The sequence below is a fragment of the Lithobates pipiens genome, unplaced genomic scaffold, assembly GCF_037356315.1.
Source record: "Lithobates pipiens isolate NorthernLeopardFrog02 unplaced genomic scaffold, aLitPip1_a1.2 Scaffold_18, whole genome shotgun sequence".
Classification (NCBI taxonomy): Eukaryota; Metazoa; Chordata; class Amphibia; order Anura; family Ranidae; genus Lithobates; species Lithobates pipiens.
This window is the reverse complement of record NW_027507758.1, coordinates 564878197-564899068: the sequence shown is the minus strand read 5'-3', so window position 1 is coordinate 564899068 and position 20872 is coordinate 564878197. Positions and strand designations below refer to the sequence as shown.

Sequence of the window (20872 nt, the reverse complement as noted above, 5' to 3'; positions counted from 1 at the left end):
GGATAGAGCCCCTGTCCACTGGGGAGATTCGGCACCCTACATTTGTACAGCATTGTGCTGCCTTCTAATTGGGTGTATTGTATATGGCAGCTGGAGAATCTGTTGAACCGTATGAAGAAGGTGGAGGAGTGCGAGAAACAGCTGAACCAGCTCCGGGTGCAGGATGGCGAGGAATACAACATTATCAAAATCAAACTGGAGACCGATGTGCAGGTCAGTGTTACATTTTCTGTCCATGTTCACATGATACCCACATGCTGAATTGTTTTTTGCTCTCACAAGGTTCATAAATTGAGAACCTTAAAAAAGCATATTCTATATGCCCCATATATCACTGATATTATCTCATTCAAATATAGATATGTGATACTAATTTCACACTGTGCCCCCCTTTTTTTTTTAAAGGGAAAGGAGTTTTTTTTTTTGGAGAAGTGTCTCATAGCTGACCCCAGAGCTTTCTAGGTTCATTACTAATTTAACAAAGTAGAATCTAAGACTAACACAGTACAAGACTCTACTACTGCTATAACATAACAATGAAAGAGAGAGGCTTAGTAGCAGTTGTAGTTAACAAGTGTTTCCAGAAGACATGCTTGATCATAAGGTTTACAATTCATGGGACCCATTATTTCTCCTGTAACAGCCTGATAAGTAATCCCGCTATTTCTGCGCTATATGGCCAACATTTTTTGAATACCGGACTGTCACACTTTCTGGCCAAAAATATGTAGAAGCCTCTCCAAATTATTGAGGTCAGATGTTTCCATTGAAGGGTTCTGTTCATCCTACATTCTACAAAAAACATTTTAGACAAATAGGCACTTCCAACCTCGTGGGAACAGTTTGGGGGAAGGTTCTTTTCTGTTTCAGCATCACTGTCAAAGTGCCTGTATAAAGTATGGTCTCATTTTAATGTCAAAGTGCCTACAGTATGTAACATTTAGTACATGCTAATGTCAAAGTTCCTATGTAAAGTATAGTTCCACTCCAATGTCAACGTGCCTGTATAAAGTGTGGCCTCATGCTAATGTCAAAGTGCCTATATACTGCACAGTCCCGCTATATTGTTGACGTGCCTATACAAAGTGCGGTCCAACTCCAATGTCAAACTGCTTATATAAAGTGTGATCTCATTCTCATGTGAAAGTGCCTACAGTATATAACATATAGTACATGCTAATGTCAAAGTTCCTATGTAAAGTATGGTCCCATTCCAATGTCAAAGTACGTGTATAAAGTGTGGCCCCATTCTATTGTCAAAGTGCCTACATAAAGCACAATCCCACTATATTGTTGAAATGCCTATAGAAAGTGTGGTCCCATGCTAATGTCAAAGTTTTTATATAAAGTGTGGTTGCACTATATTGTTGAAGTGCCTATAGAAAGTGTGTCCCACTTGAAAGTCTAAGTGCCTATATAAATTGTGCTCCCACGTTAATCTATGGGAGAGCCGTCACAGGAGCAGGAATACCAATAAATAAATTGAGGTCTGGAGGTCACACTCAGATTCCATATCTAATGATTTTCCTCTCTCTGATGGGCACAGATCCTCCAGCAACAGCTTCAACACATAAAAGCCACCTTTCAACTGAATCAAGAAAAATTGGAGTACAACTTCCAAGTGCTGAGGAAGAGGGATGAGGAGAACACTATCACTAAATCCCAGCAGAAGAGAAAGATCACAAGGTAACTTCACCAACCACCACTCTTAGCCCTTGTACACACGGTCGGAGAATCCGTCGGAATGTGTCCTATCGGACCGTGTTGTCGGATAATCCGACTGTGTGTGGTATGCATCGGACTGATTCAGTCGGAATATCCGTCGGACCCAATTTTCCAACATGTTGGAAATATTTCCCGACCAACTGGGCCGGTCGGACATACTCCGATCATGTGTAGAGAATTTTGATCGGACCAAGTGCCACGCATGCTCAGATCAAATTCCTACATCAAAGCTATTGGCTACTAGCCTGAATGTAGTCCCATCGTAACGAAATTACGTCATCACGTTCTGAATGATCGGATTTTTCGACAACTTAGTCCGACCATGTGTATGCAACAGTTTCGGACAAGGTCCGACAGGCAAAATCTGACGGACAAAATCCGACGGATTTAGTTGGCAGAATGTCCGACCGTGTGTACAGGGGCTTAGAGGAAGGGAAACAAAAAACGAATTTTAGAGCAATCCGACACATCCAAAGGAACCTCTCATTAACCAGTTCCGGTCCGCCCTATAGCAGTTCTACTGCTGCAGGGCGGCACCTGTGTGTCGGATCACGTATATACAGTGGGTAAAATATGTCTTAAACATGTCACCGTTTTTCTAGGCAAATATAAGGGTTGTCAAAAAACACCAATGCAATCCATATATACAAAGAAACCAAAACAAATAAGTTCAGAAATTAAGTTATGAATAATGAAATGGAATGACACAGGGAAAAAGTATTGAACACACGAAGAAAGGGAGATGCAAAAAGACATGCTAACTGAAATGTATTTAATGCTTCGTTCAAAATCCTTTGTTGGTAATGACAGCTTCAAGAAGCCTCCTGTATGGAGAAATCCATTGCTCAGGTGTGATTTTGGCCCATTTTTCCAGTCTTCAAATCTTGAAGGTTCCGTAGGCCTCTTCTATGAACTCTGATCTTTAGTTCTTTCCATAGATTTTCTATTGGAGTCAAGTCAGGTGGTTGGCTGGGCCATTCTAGCAGCTTTATTTTCTTTCTTGGAAACCAATTGAGAGTTTCCTTGGCTTTGTGTTTGGGATCATTGTCTTTCCGTAAACAAGGCAGATCACCGTTCTGTCAGTAGGCGAAGCAGGGACACGGGATCCATGCCTTCCCCTAGAAAAAACAGCTCCTACACAGTACACAAACAAGCTCGGTACACATTTTGACAACCCTTTGATCGCCCCTAATGTCACCAGAACAGTTGTCACCAGAACAGGTGTTCCTGTCACCACTCGTTCTGGTGACAGCTGTAAAAATTTGGACCAGATTCTATATCATGGTTTTTGCTTTTAACCACTTGCCTACTGGGCACTTTCACCACCTTCCTGCCTAGGCCAATTTTCAGCTTTCAGCGATGTCATACTGTGAATAACAATTACGCATGCAACACTGTACCTATGAAAAAAAAAATCACAAATAGATCTTTTGGTGGTATTTTAATCACTGCTGAGTTTTTTTATTTTTTTTCTAAAAAAAAACAACAAAAAAAATGAAAAAATACAGAAAATTTTGAAGAAAAAAAAAAGTTTTTGTAAATAAGTAATTTTTCTCCTTCACTGATGTGCGCTGATGAGGCTCCACTGATGGGCTCTGATGAGGCGGCACTAATATGCTGCACTTATAGGCAGCACTGATAGGTGGCACTGGTGGGCACTGATAGGCGGCACTGATGAGCAGGCACTGATGTGCACAGATAGGCGGCACTGATGAGCAGGCACGGATGGGCACTGAAAGGCAGCATTGACTGGCATCACTAATGGCCACTAATTGATGGGCACTGATTGGTGTCACTGGTGGGCGTTTGTCACTGATGGGCACTGCTGGGACTGTACTGTAATCAAAGCACTGATGATTAGTGCCCTGATTACATGTAGAGTCTCTAGAAGAAAAACAGAAATGGAAGGCGCACACACCTAGTGCATTACCAAAGATAATTTAATAATAAAAATGTTTTATATAAAAGTGGGTACTCACAAAATGCAACTGACAAAAGGCCATAAAAACAATGCATTGACATGGGGTACAGCTAGTGCCTAGCTCTGAGGAAGGGGGTGCGCCCCCGAAACACGTTAGCTGTACCCCGTGTTCTGTGCATGTTCATGCATTGTTTTTATGGCCTTTTGTCAGTTGCATTTTGTGAGTACCCACTTTTATATAAAACATTTTTATTATTAAATTATCTTTGGTAATGCACTAGGTGTGTGCGCCTTCCATTTCTGTTTTTCTTGTAGTTTCTTTTGGATTACCCCATCTGAGGAAGGCAGCATCCACCCAGTTTTGGATACCATGTATATCTTTGACACCACTATTTTATCTGACATCTGTTACTCCACACCTTGGAAGACCTATTAGCGCTGGAAGTGACTGTGTTTTTTTGTATCTCTACATGTACAGTCTCCCCTGTGAGGAGATTCCGCTGATCGGCTCTCCTCGGCACACACTGTGTTTGTGATTGAACACAGCCGATCACATGGGTAAAGAGCCGTGTCATTGGCACTTTACTGAGATCGGGGTCACACTGTGTCCTACAAACACGACGTGGGATCACGAGAGCGGCCGTTCTGGAGCTCTGTCATATATCCTCATCCCGGAACGATATATGACAGCCGCCGTCATTTTACTATACGGTGGACGGCAAGTGGTTAAGGAGGGTGAATGTCCCCAGCAAGCTGCTTACCTATTAGCTAAAATATATTCTCTGTATTTTTCTCCCTACCTAAACGATCCAATTAATGTGTATCCAATCAGACAGGTCCTTGCACTACATTCTTGTTGGTAGCCCTAATGGAGATTGGACAGTTAGATTCCAATATGTGTGATGAGCTTACTTAAAGTGGTTCTAAAGTAAAAATGTTTTTACCTTTAACACATTCCCTGCATTAAGGTAAAAAACATCCCACCACTTGTTGTGCCCCCCTCCTGAAAAAGAGGAGCTAAGCCACCACTTAGAGCAGGTAAGGTAAGTAAGGTCTCCTGGCCTGCCAGACAGAGCTGTTTAAATCTCGGGACTGAATGGACAGAAATATTAATCCTTTGGTGGGTAAAACAGCTTCTGTGTATGTATTTAATCTGTACTTTGCTGTTTGTCTGGAGTTCAGCTTCCACCATCAGTTTACAATTACTTTGTCAGATGTGATGAGTTCATATTTCAGGTGTAACAGTTGTGTAACACATATGGAACAATCTATACTAAACATCTGTGGGACAAAAACAACCAAGGCAATTATCAGAAACCGATAACCAGCACATGTACAATCTCACTCACCCTGGCCAGGTTGCAAGATGTTTTGAACAATCTGAGAATAAAACTGGACAAACAGATCAAGCAATACAAGGAGGACAACCAGTCGCTGACTGATGATTTTAAGAGGATTGTGGATCAATACAAGGAACTGCAGAGGAAGATAAGGTCAGTTATTTTCTATTAATTGAATGCTGGAATACTGTCCATTAAGCCAATGTTGAGAGAGAGGATTTGGCTGCATTTAGCTAGTTTTGGGTGATTTGTTGAGATTTCTTCCAAAATATAACTGACTAAACCCATAGATGGGACAAGGGGTGGGCAGGAGGGACACCTGCCCTGGGTGCAGTGAAGCAAAAGTGCAACAAATACATGCAGGGTGGTACACCCATTCTACAACATGTATTAACAGTGGGGGAGGGGGCACAATTCTGGATCCTTGCCTTGGGCGCTGGATGAGCCTGTCTCGATACTGGACAAACCCGATAAAGATACCAATATCACTCAGACTGACATCTTATTTCATGTCACCTAAATTCTCAGCTGGGTGCCTTCCATCATCATGTCCCCCCCCCCCCCCCCATTAGCAAATCCAGCTAATGTAATTGAGCTAATGCAAGATGCCTGTTCAGTGAGTGTTTTAAGCTGTAAGCCGGTCATAGCCAGATCAAAATTTGTGGTTCAGCAGGTCCCAACTACGGGTGAAGGCTAGTTGTACTGAAGTTGAATCTCCCACTGTCAGAATACAATAGCTCAGCAGGATTCCCCATTAACACTGACTGTGTTGATGAAGGAATCAAGCGATTTTCTTTCCTTCAAACCTTGGTGTATGTATAATGTATGGCCAGTCTTAAAGGTTTAAGATGTCGCTCACCCAGCCCAATCCATGTAAATCCATGGACAATCCATGTAAATGTACATATCCGTGTATATGACGGCCTCGCTGCTCCAGTGACCTCTATGACTGAGCCCCGGTGGGCAAGGCGAGATGCATCAGTAGGCGTAGGAAGTGGAGAAGTGCTGACTGAGGATGTCTTGTACACTCTACATGGATCAGGCTGGATGAGTGGCATCTTAAACCTTTTCTACTGGCACCTCAGGATGTGTGAGATTTGACAACTGCACCCCTATTCCTGAGCACCAGCAGGGAAGCAAACTGCACTCTTACTTGGAGCGGCGTTACAAGGTCTGACAGGTCACAGTATGGCCAGTCTTAGTATAACATCATTTTTGATTCTTGCCTTCACTTCCATTGTTCAGAAATGTACATGTGTGTAACCATGAAGAGAAAACTATCTCCATTTTTTCCATCAGGGTAGGTATAAGCCCTTCGTCCTCGCCATAGCATGTGCAGCAAAACTATTGGCCTAATATAAAGTCCATATTTAGTCAAATTCACAACTTGCTTTTGTTGAAACTATATGGGCAGGAGTATTTTTTTTTCCAGTAAAGGGTACTGTTTCACTATTAATGCTACAGCATACAATAGACAATTGTGCTTTTTCAAACCTGTGGTAGTGTTTTCGGAAGGTCCTTTTCTCTTCCAGCATGACTGTGCCCCTGTACAAAGCCAGCTCCATAAAGACATTGTTTGAGTTTGGTGCGGAGGAGTGTGTGACCGGAGCCCTGACCTCTGCCCTTACTGCACACTGATGAGTGTGGTGTGGAGGAACTTGACTGGTCTGCACACGGCCCTGATTTCAACCCTACGGAACTCCTTTTAGGATTAGGGATTTAGAAATTCTGATTACTTAAGATTGCGGCTTTATTTTTTGGCTATTATACATACAAACCATAGGTGTGCACAGCCTATTGCATTAGGGTGTGCACCCCAAAGCTCAAACACATATGTGTATGTGTATATATAGTGTCTGTAGAGCAGTGGACAATGTCAGTAGAGCAGAGATTGGTGCCAGTAGGACAGTGGACAGAAGAGCAGAGATTGGTGTCAGTAGGACAGTAGACAGTGTCAGTAGAGCAGTAGACGGTGCCAGTGGGGCAGTGGATGGTGTCAGCAGGGCAGTGGATGGTGTCAGCAGGGCAGTGGATGGTGTCAGCCGGGCAGTGGACGGTGTGAGCAGAGCAGTGGACGGTGTGAGCAGAGCAGTGGACGGTGTGAGCAGAGCAGTGGACGGTGTCAGCAGAACAGTGGACGGTGTCAGCACGGCAGTAGACGGGGTGCCAGCACGGCAGTGGACGGGGTGCCAGCACGGCAGTGGACGGGGTGCCAGCATGGCAGTGGACGGGGTGCCAGCAGGGCAGTGGACGGGGTGCCAGCAGGGCAGTGGGCGGGGTGCCAGCAGGGCAGTGGGCGGGGTGCCAGCAGGGCAGTGGGCGGGGTGCCAGCAGGGCAGTGGGCGGGGTGTCAGCAGGGCAGTGGGCGGGATCTCAGCAGGGCAGTGGACAGTGTCAGTAGGGCAGTGGGAGATGTCAGTAGGGCAGTGGATGTTGTCTGTAGTTTTTGGAAAACGTTTCACGCCTTGTGTCCCCAGGATACTTATCTTTCTCCTCTTACAATCCAATGTAGCTCTTCTCCCCAATCTTCCTACTCTCATAGGAGACCCTGACAGCAGCGGGAACCATTGGCTCCTGCTGCTGTCAGTCAAATCCTGTGAGGAGAGAGCAGGGGGCGTGGATTAGTTGTGATGAGACATGAGAGTCTATTGACACATACAGCCCAGCTTGGGAGCACGACTGCATGGGTGCTCTCCCAGCACTTGGCTTGCTGAGAGGGCAACCAGAGGAGAAGAGGAGTGAACAGTGTCAGCGGGGGATTCCAGAAAAGGAGGTAAGAGACCACTCTGCAATACCATTGCACAGAGGAGGTAGGTATACCCCTTTTTTAAATACTGTTACTATATCTAAGGTTTTAGATAGTGGGCGGTGTACTGAACGTGTAACTTTCTTGGCAGACATTTTGCCTCTGTGGATGCTAAGAAGTTCCATGACATCTGGATAATGAATGAGGAGGAGATCAAACAGCTGGTGTACCGAGCACTGGATGCAGATCGAATCATCCAAGAGCAGCAGCTTGGCCTGCCATGGATTGCTCCAGATCTTCAGTTTATGGACAATGTCGGGCCTCTGGTACCTCAACCCAAGCAGCAAAAGTCTGCCAGCAAGCTGGCACAGGAAGTCATGTCTGCTGCAGGTGAGAGTTGTGTTTTGTTTTGTATTAGATAAACCGGACCACACTGATATTGTGGGAAACACAAATATGGAGCTACATGAAAGGTTAGGTTTCGTAATCAAACAATTGTAATGCGATATTTAAAGTAAATGTGTAATAAAAAGTACTCATTGATTTTGCTGTAATTATTGATTTCAGAGATTCAGCAATAACTGTAGAAAATCCCCCTCACTCCCAAAGAACTCACAAACCCTGAAACCCAGTGTATGTATTTGGAGTTATATTTGGAGTTCTATTATGGGGGTTATAATATGTGGCCGTTATACATACAAACAGTACTAAGTTAAGCTCCTTGAAAGCTAACTCCACTTTTATGACACCATTATTTTGTAACCTAAAACGGTGCCAAGCAGATCTGTGATTGAATAAAGTCCCACCTTCCACCACAGGAGACGGGCTTGTAGTTCTTAAAAGTTAATTATATCGGTATGAACATAGAGCTGAAGGAAAAGTGTGCAGGAGCCTGGCATTGCGCCCGTCATCCATTGATCATGGTTTCAATGCTTTGCAGGCTCATTTGTAAAAAAAATTATAATGCACTTTTTTATTTCTGCTAATATATGTGCATTTATTATAATTTTTTTGCAAAAGGTGGAATTAGTCTTTAAAACAAATCTACTGTATGCTGATATGTTAAGGAGGAACTTCACCCACCAAGTTAAATATACTGTATATATTCTCCCTATTTCTGCTTCTCTTTTTTGCTGTAATCTCATACTTACAAGCCCAGTATATCCAGCGTTGTCCTCTTCTCTCACCCAGATGTCCTGCTGCACGTCCTGTCCGGTGCCCATCATCTTTCTTTTTCTGTCACGTAGAGTCCCCTATCTTCTTGCTTTCTCCAGTGGCGCAGCGCCAGATCTTGTGAATGGAGGATAGTAATGCCTCCTGGAACACCACATATCCCTTCACTTGAGCAGAGGGTGAAACCTCATTCTCACCTAGGGCCCCTTTCACACGGTTGGACCGATCAGGTTCGCCTGTCAGTTTTTTAGTTGGACCCTATTGGACCATCCATTGCCCTCAATGGAGCGGCAGATGTCAATGGACATGTGTGACATGTGTGCCGACATCCAATCCGATTCTGTCCGCTAAAAACAGATGGATGGGGTATTGGGTCATATGATCTTTGATTAAAGGAGTTATTAGCATATCTGTGATTAGCTGAGATTACATGACCCTGTTCGGAGACCTACAGACCAGTGGCCATCACCTTTTCTCCAAAAAATAAAAAAGTATTCCAGTCCTTCTGTTACTTTTCATTTATTCAAGACCATTGACAGCTTTATGTTACCATTAACACTTATTAGACATGTGCAATTCGTTTCGGTCCGAGTACAAATTCGGACAAATTTTTAGAGATTCGGATGTATCCAAATCTCCCAATGAAATAGTATCAAATTTCAATTTGTTTTGTTATGCCGCGTACACACGATCAGACTATCCGACGGACTTGGTCCGGCGGACCAGAGTCCGTCGGACAATCCGCCTGTGTGTGGGCTCCGGCGGACTTTTTCTTTCCAAAAGTCCGGCAGACTTGGAAAGAAGTTTTGTCCGGCGGACAATCCGGCTGTCTGTGTGCTAGTCCGCCGGACTTTTGGAATGAACGGACTTTCCCACACATGGAGGAAAGTCCGTTCATTTTAAACGCGGCTCCAAGTAGACGGGACTAGCGAAGGAAGTCAGATTGACACCTCGCTGACCCCATCACCTGGTTTGGACTTAAAGTGGAAGTAAACCCTCCTATCATTTTCAGCCAAGGAAGCTGCCATCTTGGCCTCTATTAAATCTTTAACTGCCATGAAGCTGCACATGTGATCAGTTATGATACCAGCCATTGGATGGTTTGACAGTTTGGTTGAGAGCACAACCAATGTGACAGTTAACATTTCCGGCATGCCGGGAATGTAACTGTTTTTTCGAACTGTTAGATCGATGGGTTTACTTCCGCTTTAAAGGGTAAGCCCTACGCTGAAAAAAAAGCGTGGAGGTCCCCCCAAGAGTCCATATCAGACCCCTATCTGACCACGCAGCCCGGCCGTTCAGGAAAGGGGGTGGGGACGAGGTAGCGCCCCCCCCTCCTGAGCCGTACCAGGCCGCATGCCCTCAACATGGGGGGTGCTTTGGGGAAGGGGGGCCCTGCGGCCCCCCCACCCCAAAGCACCTTGTGCCCATGTTGATGAGGACAAGGGCCTCTACCCAACAACCCTGGCTGTTGGTTGTCGGGGTCTGCGGGCGGGGGGCTTATCGGAATCCGGGAGCCCCCTTTAATAAGGGGGCCCCCAGATACCGGCCCCCCCACCCTATGTGAATGAGTATTGGGGTACCATGTACCCCTACCCATTCATCTGGTGAAAAAAAGTGTAAAGAAAAAAAACAAGTTTTTAAAATAATTTATTGCACAGCTCCGGGGGTCTTCTTCCGTCTTGGGGGGTTTTCTCGCCGGACTCCTCCGCTATCTTCTGCTAGCTCTATAACTAGCAGAGGAGCCCGGCTTTCTTCTTCGCCGCTGCCCGGGGGTCTTCTTCTGACTTTGGGGGTCTTGTCCCCCTCTTCGGGTCTTCTTGCCGGGCCCTCCACTTTTTTCTTCCAGCTCTTTTACCAGCGGTGGCCCGGTCTTCTGTCACCGCCGCAGACAGAAAACATGTGTATAGGTGTTTTTTAATGTATAAACGAGGCAGGAAGTGCAGAAAACAAGGAGAAATAAAGGTTTGTGCTGATTCCATGGGTGAGATATCCATGTTCTATATAATACACCAGTAAATATTCTCATTACTTCAGAAGTTTGGTTTAGGGCTAATGTTTCTCTTTCTTCTTTTTTGTCAGCTGCTGATGGACAGAGAGAGCCAGGAAAAGCTACGGATGAGGAAAGCCTGAGTGCTACATCTCAGCCATTCTCCCCGCGGACTGTGAAACAGATCCTGGAACTGCTGTGTGATGAATCTGTAAGAGAACAGGGAAGGGAAGGGGTATTTTAATTGTAGATGGAGTCTTGTAGGCTCGTTCTATCTCTTTGGGACTCCAGTTCAGAGGCCTTCCAGTCCCTCAACCATAGTTCTTCACTGTTTCTGCCCAATTTGGACTTCTGGAGTTCACCTCCACTCAAGGGTGTTCCCCCTTCTTCTCTTGTGTTCTCAATAATATAAGTACAGTGGAACCTTGGTTTACGAGTAACGCGGTTAACGAGCGCTTTGAAAGGCGAGCAACTTTAAAAAAACATTGCGAGTGTTGTCTTGAAAACTAGCAGAATTCAAGCTAATGGGCGTGCAGTACCACATTAGGCCAGAGGTGCGGGGGCGCCAGGGACACTCAGAACAGTTCGAAGCCATTCGGAAAAACTCGGAATGACTCAGAAACACTCAGAAATATTCAGTTTTCAAGCTTTTCGGAGGCTTTATGGGTTAAGCCGAGCTGTCCCCAAGTATTTCTGAGGCTCTCCGGTGCCCCCCCGACCTCTGGCCACATGCCGTATTGCATGTAATAGAAGCCAATGCAGAACAAATTATCTTCGTTTCCATTGACTTGGAAACTCACTTTGATATGCGAGTGCTTTGGATTACAAGCATTCTCCTAGAACAGATTATGTTACAAATTTAGTTTTCTGTTTGCAAAGTAAATTTTCTTCCTTAACCACTTGCTGATCACCCTATAGCAGATTTACTGCTACAAGGTGGCCGTTCTGAGCAGAATCACACACACACACACACACACATATATATATATATATATATATATATATATATATATATATATATATAATATATGTGTGATTCTGCAATTCCAGGTAGGGGGACGCCCCGATTCTACTGTGATTAGTTTCAGCAGAAGCCAGCAGGTGCCGACCAATGGATGCCTGACCACACCCCCTGATCAGTAAGGAGAGAGGCTGGATGGAGCTCTGCATATGTAAACAATGCAGAACTCTGTCCTGTCAGCAGGGATGTCATGGATTTTCTTTCCCTGCAAAGGGAATAAAATCTAGCACATCCGTTAGTAAAAGCAGCACCCATTACACACATGAACACTGGTTAGCACACATTTAACTCCTTGATTGCCCTAGATGTTTAACATCTTCCCAGCCAGTGTCCTTAGTACAGTGGCAGTGCATAATTTTAGCACTGCTCACTGTATTAGAGTTGCAACAAAGTGTCAGTTAGTGGCAGATTGTCTGCCGCAATATCGCAGTCCTGCTCTAGGTCACTGATCACCATCATTACTAGTATAACAATTCCAGCATATATAACATGGTTTGTAGACACTATAACTTTTGCACAAACCAATCAATATACACTTATTGGGATTTTTTGATTTTTTTTTACCAAATATATGTAGCAGAATACATTTATGAAGAAATTACATTTTTTTAATTATTCTGTTATAGCAGAAAGTAAAAATAATATATATATTTTTTAAAATTGTTAGTCTTTTTTTTTGGTTTATGAAGTACCTGAATGAGGGAGCCTCCCCATACAGTTCCTCAAAAGGTGTTGGAAGCAATGCAAACGATGAAAAATAATATTAACCCTTTCATGACTAAGCCTATTTTTGGAATTTGGTGTTTACAAGTTAAAATCCATATTTTTTGCTAGAAAATTACTTGGAACCCCCAAACATTATATATATTTTTTTAGCAGAGGCTCTAGAGAATAAAACGGCGATTGTTGCAATATTTTATGTCACACGGTATTTGCGCAGTGGTGTTTTAAACGCAACTTTTTGGGAAAAGGGACACTTTCATGAATAAAAAAAAAACAAAACAGTAAAATTAGCCCAATTTTTTTGCGTAATGTGAAAGATAATGTTACGCCGAGTAAATAGATACCAAACATGTCACACTTTATAGAAAAAATGTAAACTGCGCTAGGATAAATAGTGTAAAATTGACAAAACTAACAAAAATAGGCAGCAGCAATAAATGTGATATGACACCCAACAGTAATAAAGAATATACAAAGCCGCGCCAACCCTCCCCTACATATATAATATAAATACAAATTAAAAAATAAAGACTAGTACAATTAAGTAATAGGTTTCAAAAAAATGTGAAGGTGACCAAAAAAAGCCAAAAATGGCATAAACTAAAAATACAAAGTCCAATTTAAGAAAAGTTCACAGGTGAATCCAAATGACGGACATAAGTGTTCTTAAATGACAGCACCACAGTGGTTCAACACTTTCCTAGGCGCGTGAGATACCCGTCACCATATATTGAATGCGCTTACCAGAAGATATATGGAATGAAGCATATATAAATGATAAATGGATGACGTCCAAGTTAACCTTCCTCAGCTGGGTCAGCACTCAATCCCTTAGCGGTGATTCCAAGGTAATAATCTGTTCAGTGGTCTCGATATGAAACACTCAGAGGCCCACAGAAAAAAAAGGGACTGACATAGCGTAATAACGTAGGAACAGTTTAATGAATAAAAGTAATGCACTTACAGGTTTGTAGATAAAATACAGCATATAGGAGCAAATATAAAAAGCCGGCCGGCAAACAGGAGCCCGTCCTCCTCTCCTACAACGTGGTGGCGTCATTGCGTGCCTTCCCAGACGCGTTTCGTCATACCAGACGTTGTCAATGGGGAACGGGCAGCGCAGTGACGCTCCGCCTAATATAGCAAACGAAGGGAACCAAGCCTCGTATTGAGATACGAGGCTCAGTAACGCTCCGCCTAATAGAACTAACGAAGGTAACCAGGCCTCGTTTTGAGATGCAAGACTTAGTCAACCAACGCCATTGCGAAAAATGGCAAGTAACCCAAATACGAGCGCTGTCTATCCGAAGTTACAATGTTATAGTAACCCGTAACGAACACACCTAACATCCATTAAACGGAACATCGTGAATGTAAATTCCGTCCAATAGATGTATTACGTGTTTAAAAAAGAGAGAAACAAAAATAATAAATAAATATGCTAATTTAGCACAAATAAAAAATTGGCAATATATAAATCACATAGCACTTCTTAATCGCATATCTCTCCGTGAAGCACGAACGAAAAGTTGGTTAAGTCGTGAAAACGAAGGAATTACATCCAGTCCTTATGACGTGATTGGCGCGAAAAAAGGCGTCTGCATAAATGGTGTCATATGTCTAATAGTATACTGATAATGTGAAAAATTGCATACCCTTCGCAATATACGAAAAGGATAGAAAATTCAAAGTAAGTAAATAAAATAGGATCATTGGAAAAAATATATGAGTTGGATCCCCGCGCATGAGCCAAACCCCATAGCAACATAGAAAATGAAATAAAAATAAAAATAAAAACAGCCTAATTCTTACGAACAATAGACCGTCTATAGTAAAAAAGTCCCTATATACAAAATAAAATACTGAATATGCCTAAAATGTATATTCCAAAAATGGGGCGCGCAAAAAATGCATGGACCAGTCTAGCATCTCACAGCAGGCAAGGCCAAAAGGATATTATATATATAAAATATATAAAGCAAGTATAACATCCAAGGTACAAAAAATACATAGATTAAATGTATAAAAAATATATAAAAATAAAGAGTCAAAACCAAACAGACAAGAAAAGAGGTTAAACTAAGAATTATCAATGAAAGCATTGACATCAGTGTCAATATTAAGCCCAAAAGGGGTATAGGTTTTGAGACGGTGGACCCAAGACATTTCTAGTTTAGAAATTTCTCTTACTAAAGAGCTGCCCCGCCAATGAGGCTTATATTTGTCAATCCCCAAGAAAAGGGTCTTAGAGGGGTTTTTGCTGTGAAAATTCAAATAGTGTTTAGACACAGAGTGGTTGGGGAAACCGATGAGAATATTACTTATATGCTCATTGAGTCTCACCTGTAGGGGGCGCTTTGTGCGTCCCACATATTGCAGCCCACAAGGGCACTGCAACATGTACACCACTCCCACAGTAGCACATGTGATACATGGTTTAATAGTATGGTCTAATCCAGTAGCTGTACTGCGAAAAGTGGTGGTCCGTCTCTGAAGACAAGAATTCAAGGAACAGACCCTACACTTACCGCATTTGTAGAATCCTGTGAGCTGATCAAAGAAACCCCTACCTCTAGCTGGAGGGTCTATGACATTAGGTGCCAAGCGATGACGAACTGGCGATGCTCCTCTAAACACTATTTGGGGCCTCTCGCTAACCACATTCTTCATGATAGCATCGCTACTAACAATGTGCCAGTGTTTATTTATCAATTTCTTTATACTCTTCTGTTGAAAAGAGTAGGTAGTAACAAAGGGGACTTTTCCTTGGGTGTCATTGACCCGTGGGCCCCTTTCGGCCAACAGATCAGCACGGTGAATATTGGTCACTTCATTAAGAGTCTTAGTTAAGAAATCTTGTTGATATCCCTTTTCTAAAAATCTGGAGGTGAGAACCTTGGCCTCTGCCAAAAATTCCTCAACTTCAGAGCAGTTACGCCTCAATCGGATGTATTGACTTTTAGGAACTGATCGGAGCCAGGGGACATGATGGCAACTATCAGTCGGGATGAAGGAGTTCCGGTCAGTATCTTTAAAGAACGTTGAGGTGACAAAACGATCTTTCTCTATAGTGATATTAAGGTCTAAAAAGTTTATTCTCACCTGGCTTATCTCATAACTGAGATGTATGCCCCTTTCGTTAACGTTCAAAGTGTCCATAAAAAGTCTTAAATCTCGCTCTTGGCCATCCCAGAGGAGGAGGATGTCATCTATATACCTAGCCCACAAAACAATCTGAGGTATGTCATGGGCATAGATGACATCCTCCTCCCATCTGGCCATAAAGAGATTAGCCAGGCTGGGGGCATACTTTGCCCCCATGGCAACTCCCATTGTCTGTCTGTAGTATTGGCCCCCAGACCAAAAATAGTTGTGGGAAGCCGCAAACCGCAGAAGGGACATCAGGAAGGACACCTGTTGAGTGGAAAGCCTAGGGTCTCTATCGAGATAAGAATGAACCGCCTCAAAACCCAGGCTGTGAGGAATACTCGTATACAAGGAGGTCACATCTGCCGTGACCATCCAAGTCTCAGGTCCTGCAGACAAACCCTCCAAAAGGTTAATGACATGTCTAGAGTCTTTAACATAGGAGGGGGTCTTCTGGACCAAAGGTTGTAAGAATGAATCTAAATATCTGCCCACCCGGGAAGTGATGGAATCAATACCACTAATGATGGGTCTTCCCGGGGGGCAGACAGGATTCTTATGTATTTTTGGCAAGTAGTACAAGATCGGTGTATGTGGGGCCCTAGGAACCAAAAAGAGAGATTCCTTTTGGTTCAGAAGACCCGCCCCCTGTCCCGTTTTTACCAGCTTTTCCAATTCCCTGATGTAGGTAAGTTTTGGATCAGAGGGTAATTGGATGTAAGTATTGGTGTCACTCAAGATTCTGTTGATCTCAGTTACATAATCAGCCCGATCCAATACCACAATTGCACCCCCCTTGTCGGCTGGTCTAATAACCAACTCTTTATTCATACAGAGGGAATCTAAACCTTCTTGTAAAACTTTTTTCATTCTGCACTTTTTCACTTCCATTGTGTCTAAATCCCTTAAGACAACATCCCTAAATACACGTAATGCAGCGGGAAGGGTGCCAGGGGGGTTAAAGAGTGAGGCGTTAGCCAAGCCTGAATGCACAACCTGCGGAACTTGATTGTTGACTGTATTAGAATTATACATATTGGATGAACCCATCATATATCTTCTAATGTTAATTTTTCTCACGAATTTATGTACATCCATATATGTTTGAAATTTATTTAATTTAGCTGGAGGTACAAATTTCAATCCTTTGTCTAGAATCAGTAATTCTGACTCTGACAAGGTCTTTGAACTTAGATTAAAGACACCTTTGCCGGTTACACTCTGGGTCTTTTTAATTGTTCGGACTCTCCTCCCCCCTCTGGTTCCTCTCCTCTTTCTCCTAATCTTTTGACTCCTTGTGTGGGCTTGGGAAAACCCAAACTGACACTAGTGGGTGCATTTAAGCCCAAAAGTCCCTCGATGGGCTGTTCAGCAGTAGAGGTCCGATAGGGTCTGGCTCTCAGAGGTTCTTGAACTGGGGCATAGGAGGTTTGTGGGTGCCCATAGGAGGCCTGTGAATAACTGTCCCCCACGGGAGCATTAAGGTCACTTAATGGAAAGAAAGAGTTACCTGTGGGTATGCCATAATCCCACTCTGGATATCCTCCCATGTTGTCATATGGGAAAGGATTGTATTCCCAATTGCTACCACCATGTGGATTCCATCCTTCATGGTGATTAATTGGGGGGGCTCTTCCTCTCGGGTTGGGATATTGTACCCACCCCCTACCCCGGGGTGGATAGTTATTATTATAGGGGAGTGTGTAATTAGCATTCCCATTACCATGGCTGTTAAATGATCTCGTGGTACCGGAAGGTTTAAAATGGCCCCTAGAGGGAGTTGTGCCCCTGTTGTTACCACGTCCTCTCCGAGGGGAAGGGTATATGTGATTTGTTGTGTTGGTCTGAACCTTATTCATAGGTTGGAGACGCTTCTGATTAGGAGGTTGTACAGAAGGCCCTGGTTGTGAAATTAACCCAACCGTAGGGCCAGCTGCCTGTGTGGAACTTACTTCCATACCATCTTGTGTGGAAGCTGATTCCAACAATTTCTTTTGCCACTCAAAGACAATATGGTTGTTATAATCAGCTAAATCCCTGTTATATTTTTTCTTCTTTTTTACCCTTTGATCTCTATCCTCTTTTTCAAGAATTTTTAAATGATTCTGCGATTTTTCCAGATAATCTATACTTCCTCTCACAGAGGACAGCTTATTTTGAATTTCTTTTATTTCATCATCCAATTTGGATAGCTTGGAGTTTTTCCTATTGACCAAAAATCGCAAAAAAGAGACACCTGCCTCATTAAAATATTTAAACCACTTCTCTAAGTTAATGTCCCCTTTCTGGGGTGCTACCTCCCACCTTAAGCTTCTCGGAACCATACCATATTTAATGTAGGTTTCAAGGTAGGCTATATCCCATTTGGTGTGGTGTCTTCAAACCTGTAAGTGCATTACTTTTATTCATTAAACTGTTCCTACGTTATTACGCTATGTCAGTCCCTTTTTTTTCTGTGGGCCTCTGAGTGTTTCATATCGAGACCACTGAACAGATTATTACCTTGGAATCACCGCTAAGGGATTGAGTGCTGACCCAGCTGAGGAAGGTTAACTTGGACGTCATCCATTTATCATTTATATATGCTTCATTCCATATATCTTCTGGTAAGCGCATTCAATATATGGTGACGGGTATCTCACGCGCCTAGGAAAGTGTTGAACCACTGTGGTGCTGTCATTTAAGAACACTTATGTCCGTCATTTGGATTCACCTGTGAACTTTTCTTAAATTGGACTTTGTATTTTTAGTTTATGCCATTTTTGCCTTTTTTTGGTCACCTTCACATTTTTTTGAAACCTATTACTTAATTGTACTAGTCTTTATTTTTTAATTTGTATTTATATTATATATGTAGGGGAGGGTTGGCGCGGCTTTGTATATTCTTTATGTCACACTTTATAATTGCGCGCACTTGTAGATTGACGACAAAGTACGGTACCTAAAAATCTCAATAGGCGACGCTTTAAATTTTTTTTACGGTTACCAGGTTAGCGTTACAGAGGAGGTCTACTGCTAGAATTATTGCTCTCGCTCTGACGATCGCGGCGATACCTCACATGTGTGATTTGAACACCGTTTACATACGCGGGCGCGACTTCCGTATGCGTTTTCTTTGCTTCGCGAGCTCACGGGGACGGCGGGCGCTTTGAAAAAATTTTATTTATTTTTTTATTTATTTTATTTATTTTAAAAAAACTAAATTGTTTTAAAAAAATAAATAAATAATTTGATCACTTTTATTGCTGTCACAAGGAATGTAAACATCCCTTGTGACAGTAATAGGTGGTGACAGGTACTCTTTATGGAGGGATCGGGGGTCTAAAAGACCCCCCACCCCTCCTTTACACTTCAATGTATTCAGTTCGCCGAAAACGGCGATTCTGAATACCGGATATTTTTTTAAAACCGGCGCCATTGGCAGCCGAGTAAACGGGAAGTGACGTCATGACGTCGCTTCCGTGTTTACGATGAGGAGACTGTAACGAAGCCGATTACGGCTTCGTTCCAGTTCCTCCCCAGCAGCCAGAGCTGACGGATCACTAATCGGTGCTCCCGATCGAGCGGGAGCACCGGTAACAGCGGCGAGAGGCGGTGGGAGGGGGGGACGTCCCCTCCCGCTCCTCCGGCATAACAGCCGAGCGGCTTTTAGCCGCATCGGTTGTTATGGCTGGAAAGCCAATCGCCCGCTGTAAAAAACGGTACCGGGATGATGCCTGCAGGTGCGGGCATCATCCCGGTATACCCCCCGGAAGCCGAGTACGCAGATCTGCGTACGCTCGGCGGGAAGGGGATAAAAACACTATGATGTGCAGATACAAACCAGCTGCCCACTCAGAAAATGCTTGTATACCTCAAATACCAACAGGTAGGAGCTTAGTTGAATATTTTGGAAAAAAAATTACTTCTAGAACCCAAAAGGTAATTTAGCCTAACTACATAGATTCTAGTTAATACCTTTTTTAGACATGTGCAATTCATCGTTACATAGTTAGTAAGGTTGAATAAAGACACCAGTCCATCCAGTTCAACCTGAGTGAGTGTCTACAATTGTCCTTATCCCTGTACATTGCACACTCACATCGGTCCCTACCCTCAAGGAGCCCACAATCCAAGGTCCTCATTCATATACTAGGGACAATTTGGGACAGAAGCCAATTAACCTACCTGCATGTCTTTGGAGTGTGGGAGGAAACCAGAGTACCCAGAGGAAACCCATGCAGGCACAGGGAGAACATGCAAACTGCAGGCAGGTAGTGTTGTGGTTGGGATTCAAACCAGTAACCCTTCTTACTGCTAGGTGAGAGTGCTACCCACTACACCACTGTGCCGCCCTTGCATTCCGAATTCGTTTTTTACGATAAAATTTGACAAATTCGTTAATTCGTAAATATTCAAATTAACGAAAAACCCGTTTAACAAATATTTACAAAATTTGAAAATTTGTAACATTTGGAAATGAGAAAATCCGAAAATAAGGAAGAAAATACGAAAATTTGAAATTATAACTATCTAAAATGAATAAATATTACTAACTATTAAATTATTGGTATTGTCTGATGTTAACAAATAATAACAATAAAAAAAATTATTATTATTTATTATTATTATTATTATTATTATTAATTTGTTAATAATTGATAAAAAATGGGACCAGTCCCAATGGAATTTCTTTAAAAAAAACAAAACTAAAAAAAAAAAAAACGAATGAAACGAAAATGAATAAACTTTTTGGTAGTGCACTTGTCTAATCTTTTTCAACATCAGACAATTCTAGATCAAAATATAACTGATGAAAAATGGGACCAGTCCCAATGGAATTTCCTTTCAAAATTTGGCTGTTAGTGAATGTAATGTATGCATCCGAAGTTACGAATTATCCGAAAAATTCAAAAGAACTAAAATCAGAAAATAAGAACGAAAATCTGAAAATCCAAAATAATAACTATTCAATTATAGGTATTGGAATTTAATTTCAAATTTGGCTGTTGGTGGACAAAACGAATACGAATTTATCCAAAATAAGGAATGGCACATATAAACGAATGTAACATAGCGAATTAATACTAACAAATAATAATAAAAA

At 42.6% G+C, this 20872-nt stretch overlaps 1 protein-coding gene across 1 annotated transcript in view; it reads left to right on the top strand.

The window, feature by feature from the left end:
* Positions 1–20872, top strand: part of DRC1 (dynein regulatory complex subunit 1) — a 63057-nt gene that overhangs the window by 28498 nt on the left and 13687 nt on the right. The window contains exons 8-12 of the mRNA XM_077489003.1: positions 91–213; positions 1547–1686; positions 5005–5139; positions 7884–8122; positions 10988–11106. Of these exons, the coding sequence (XP_077345129.1) occupies positions 91–213; positions 1547–1686; positions 5005–5139; positions 7884–8122; positions 10988–11106 (756 nt within the window). The remainder of the gene's footprint in view (positions 1–90; positions 214–1546; positions 1687–5004; positions 5140–7883; positions 8123–10987; positions 11107–20872) is intronic.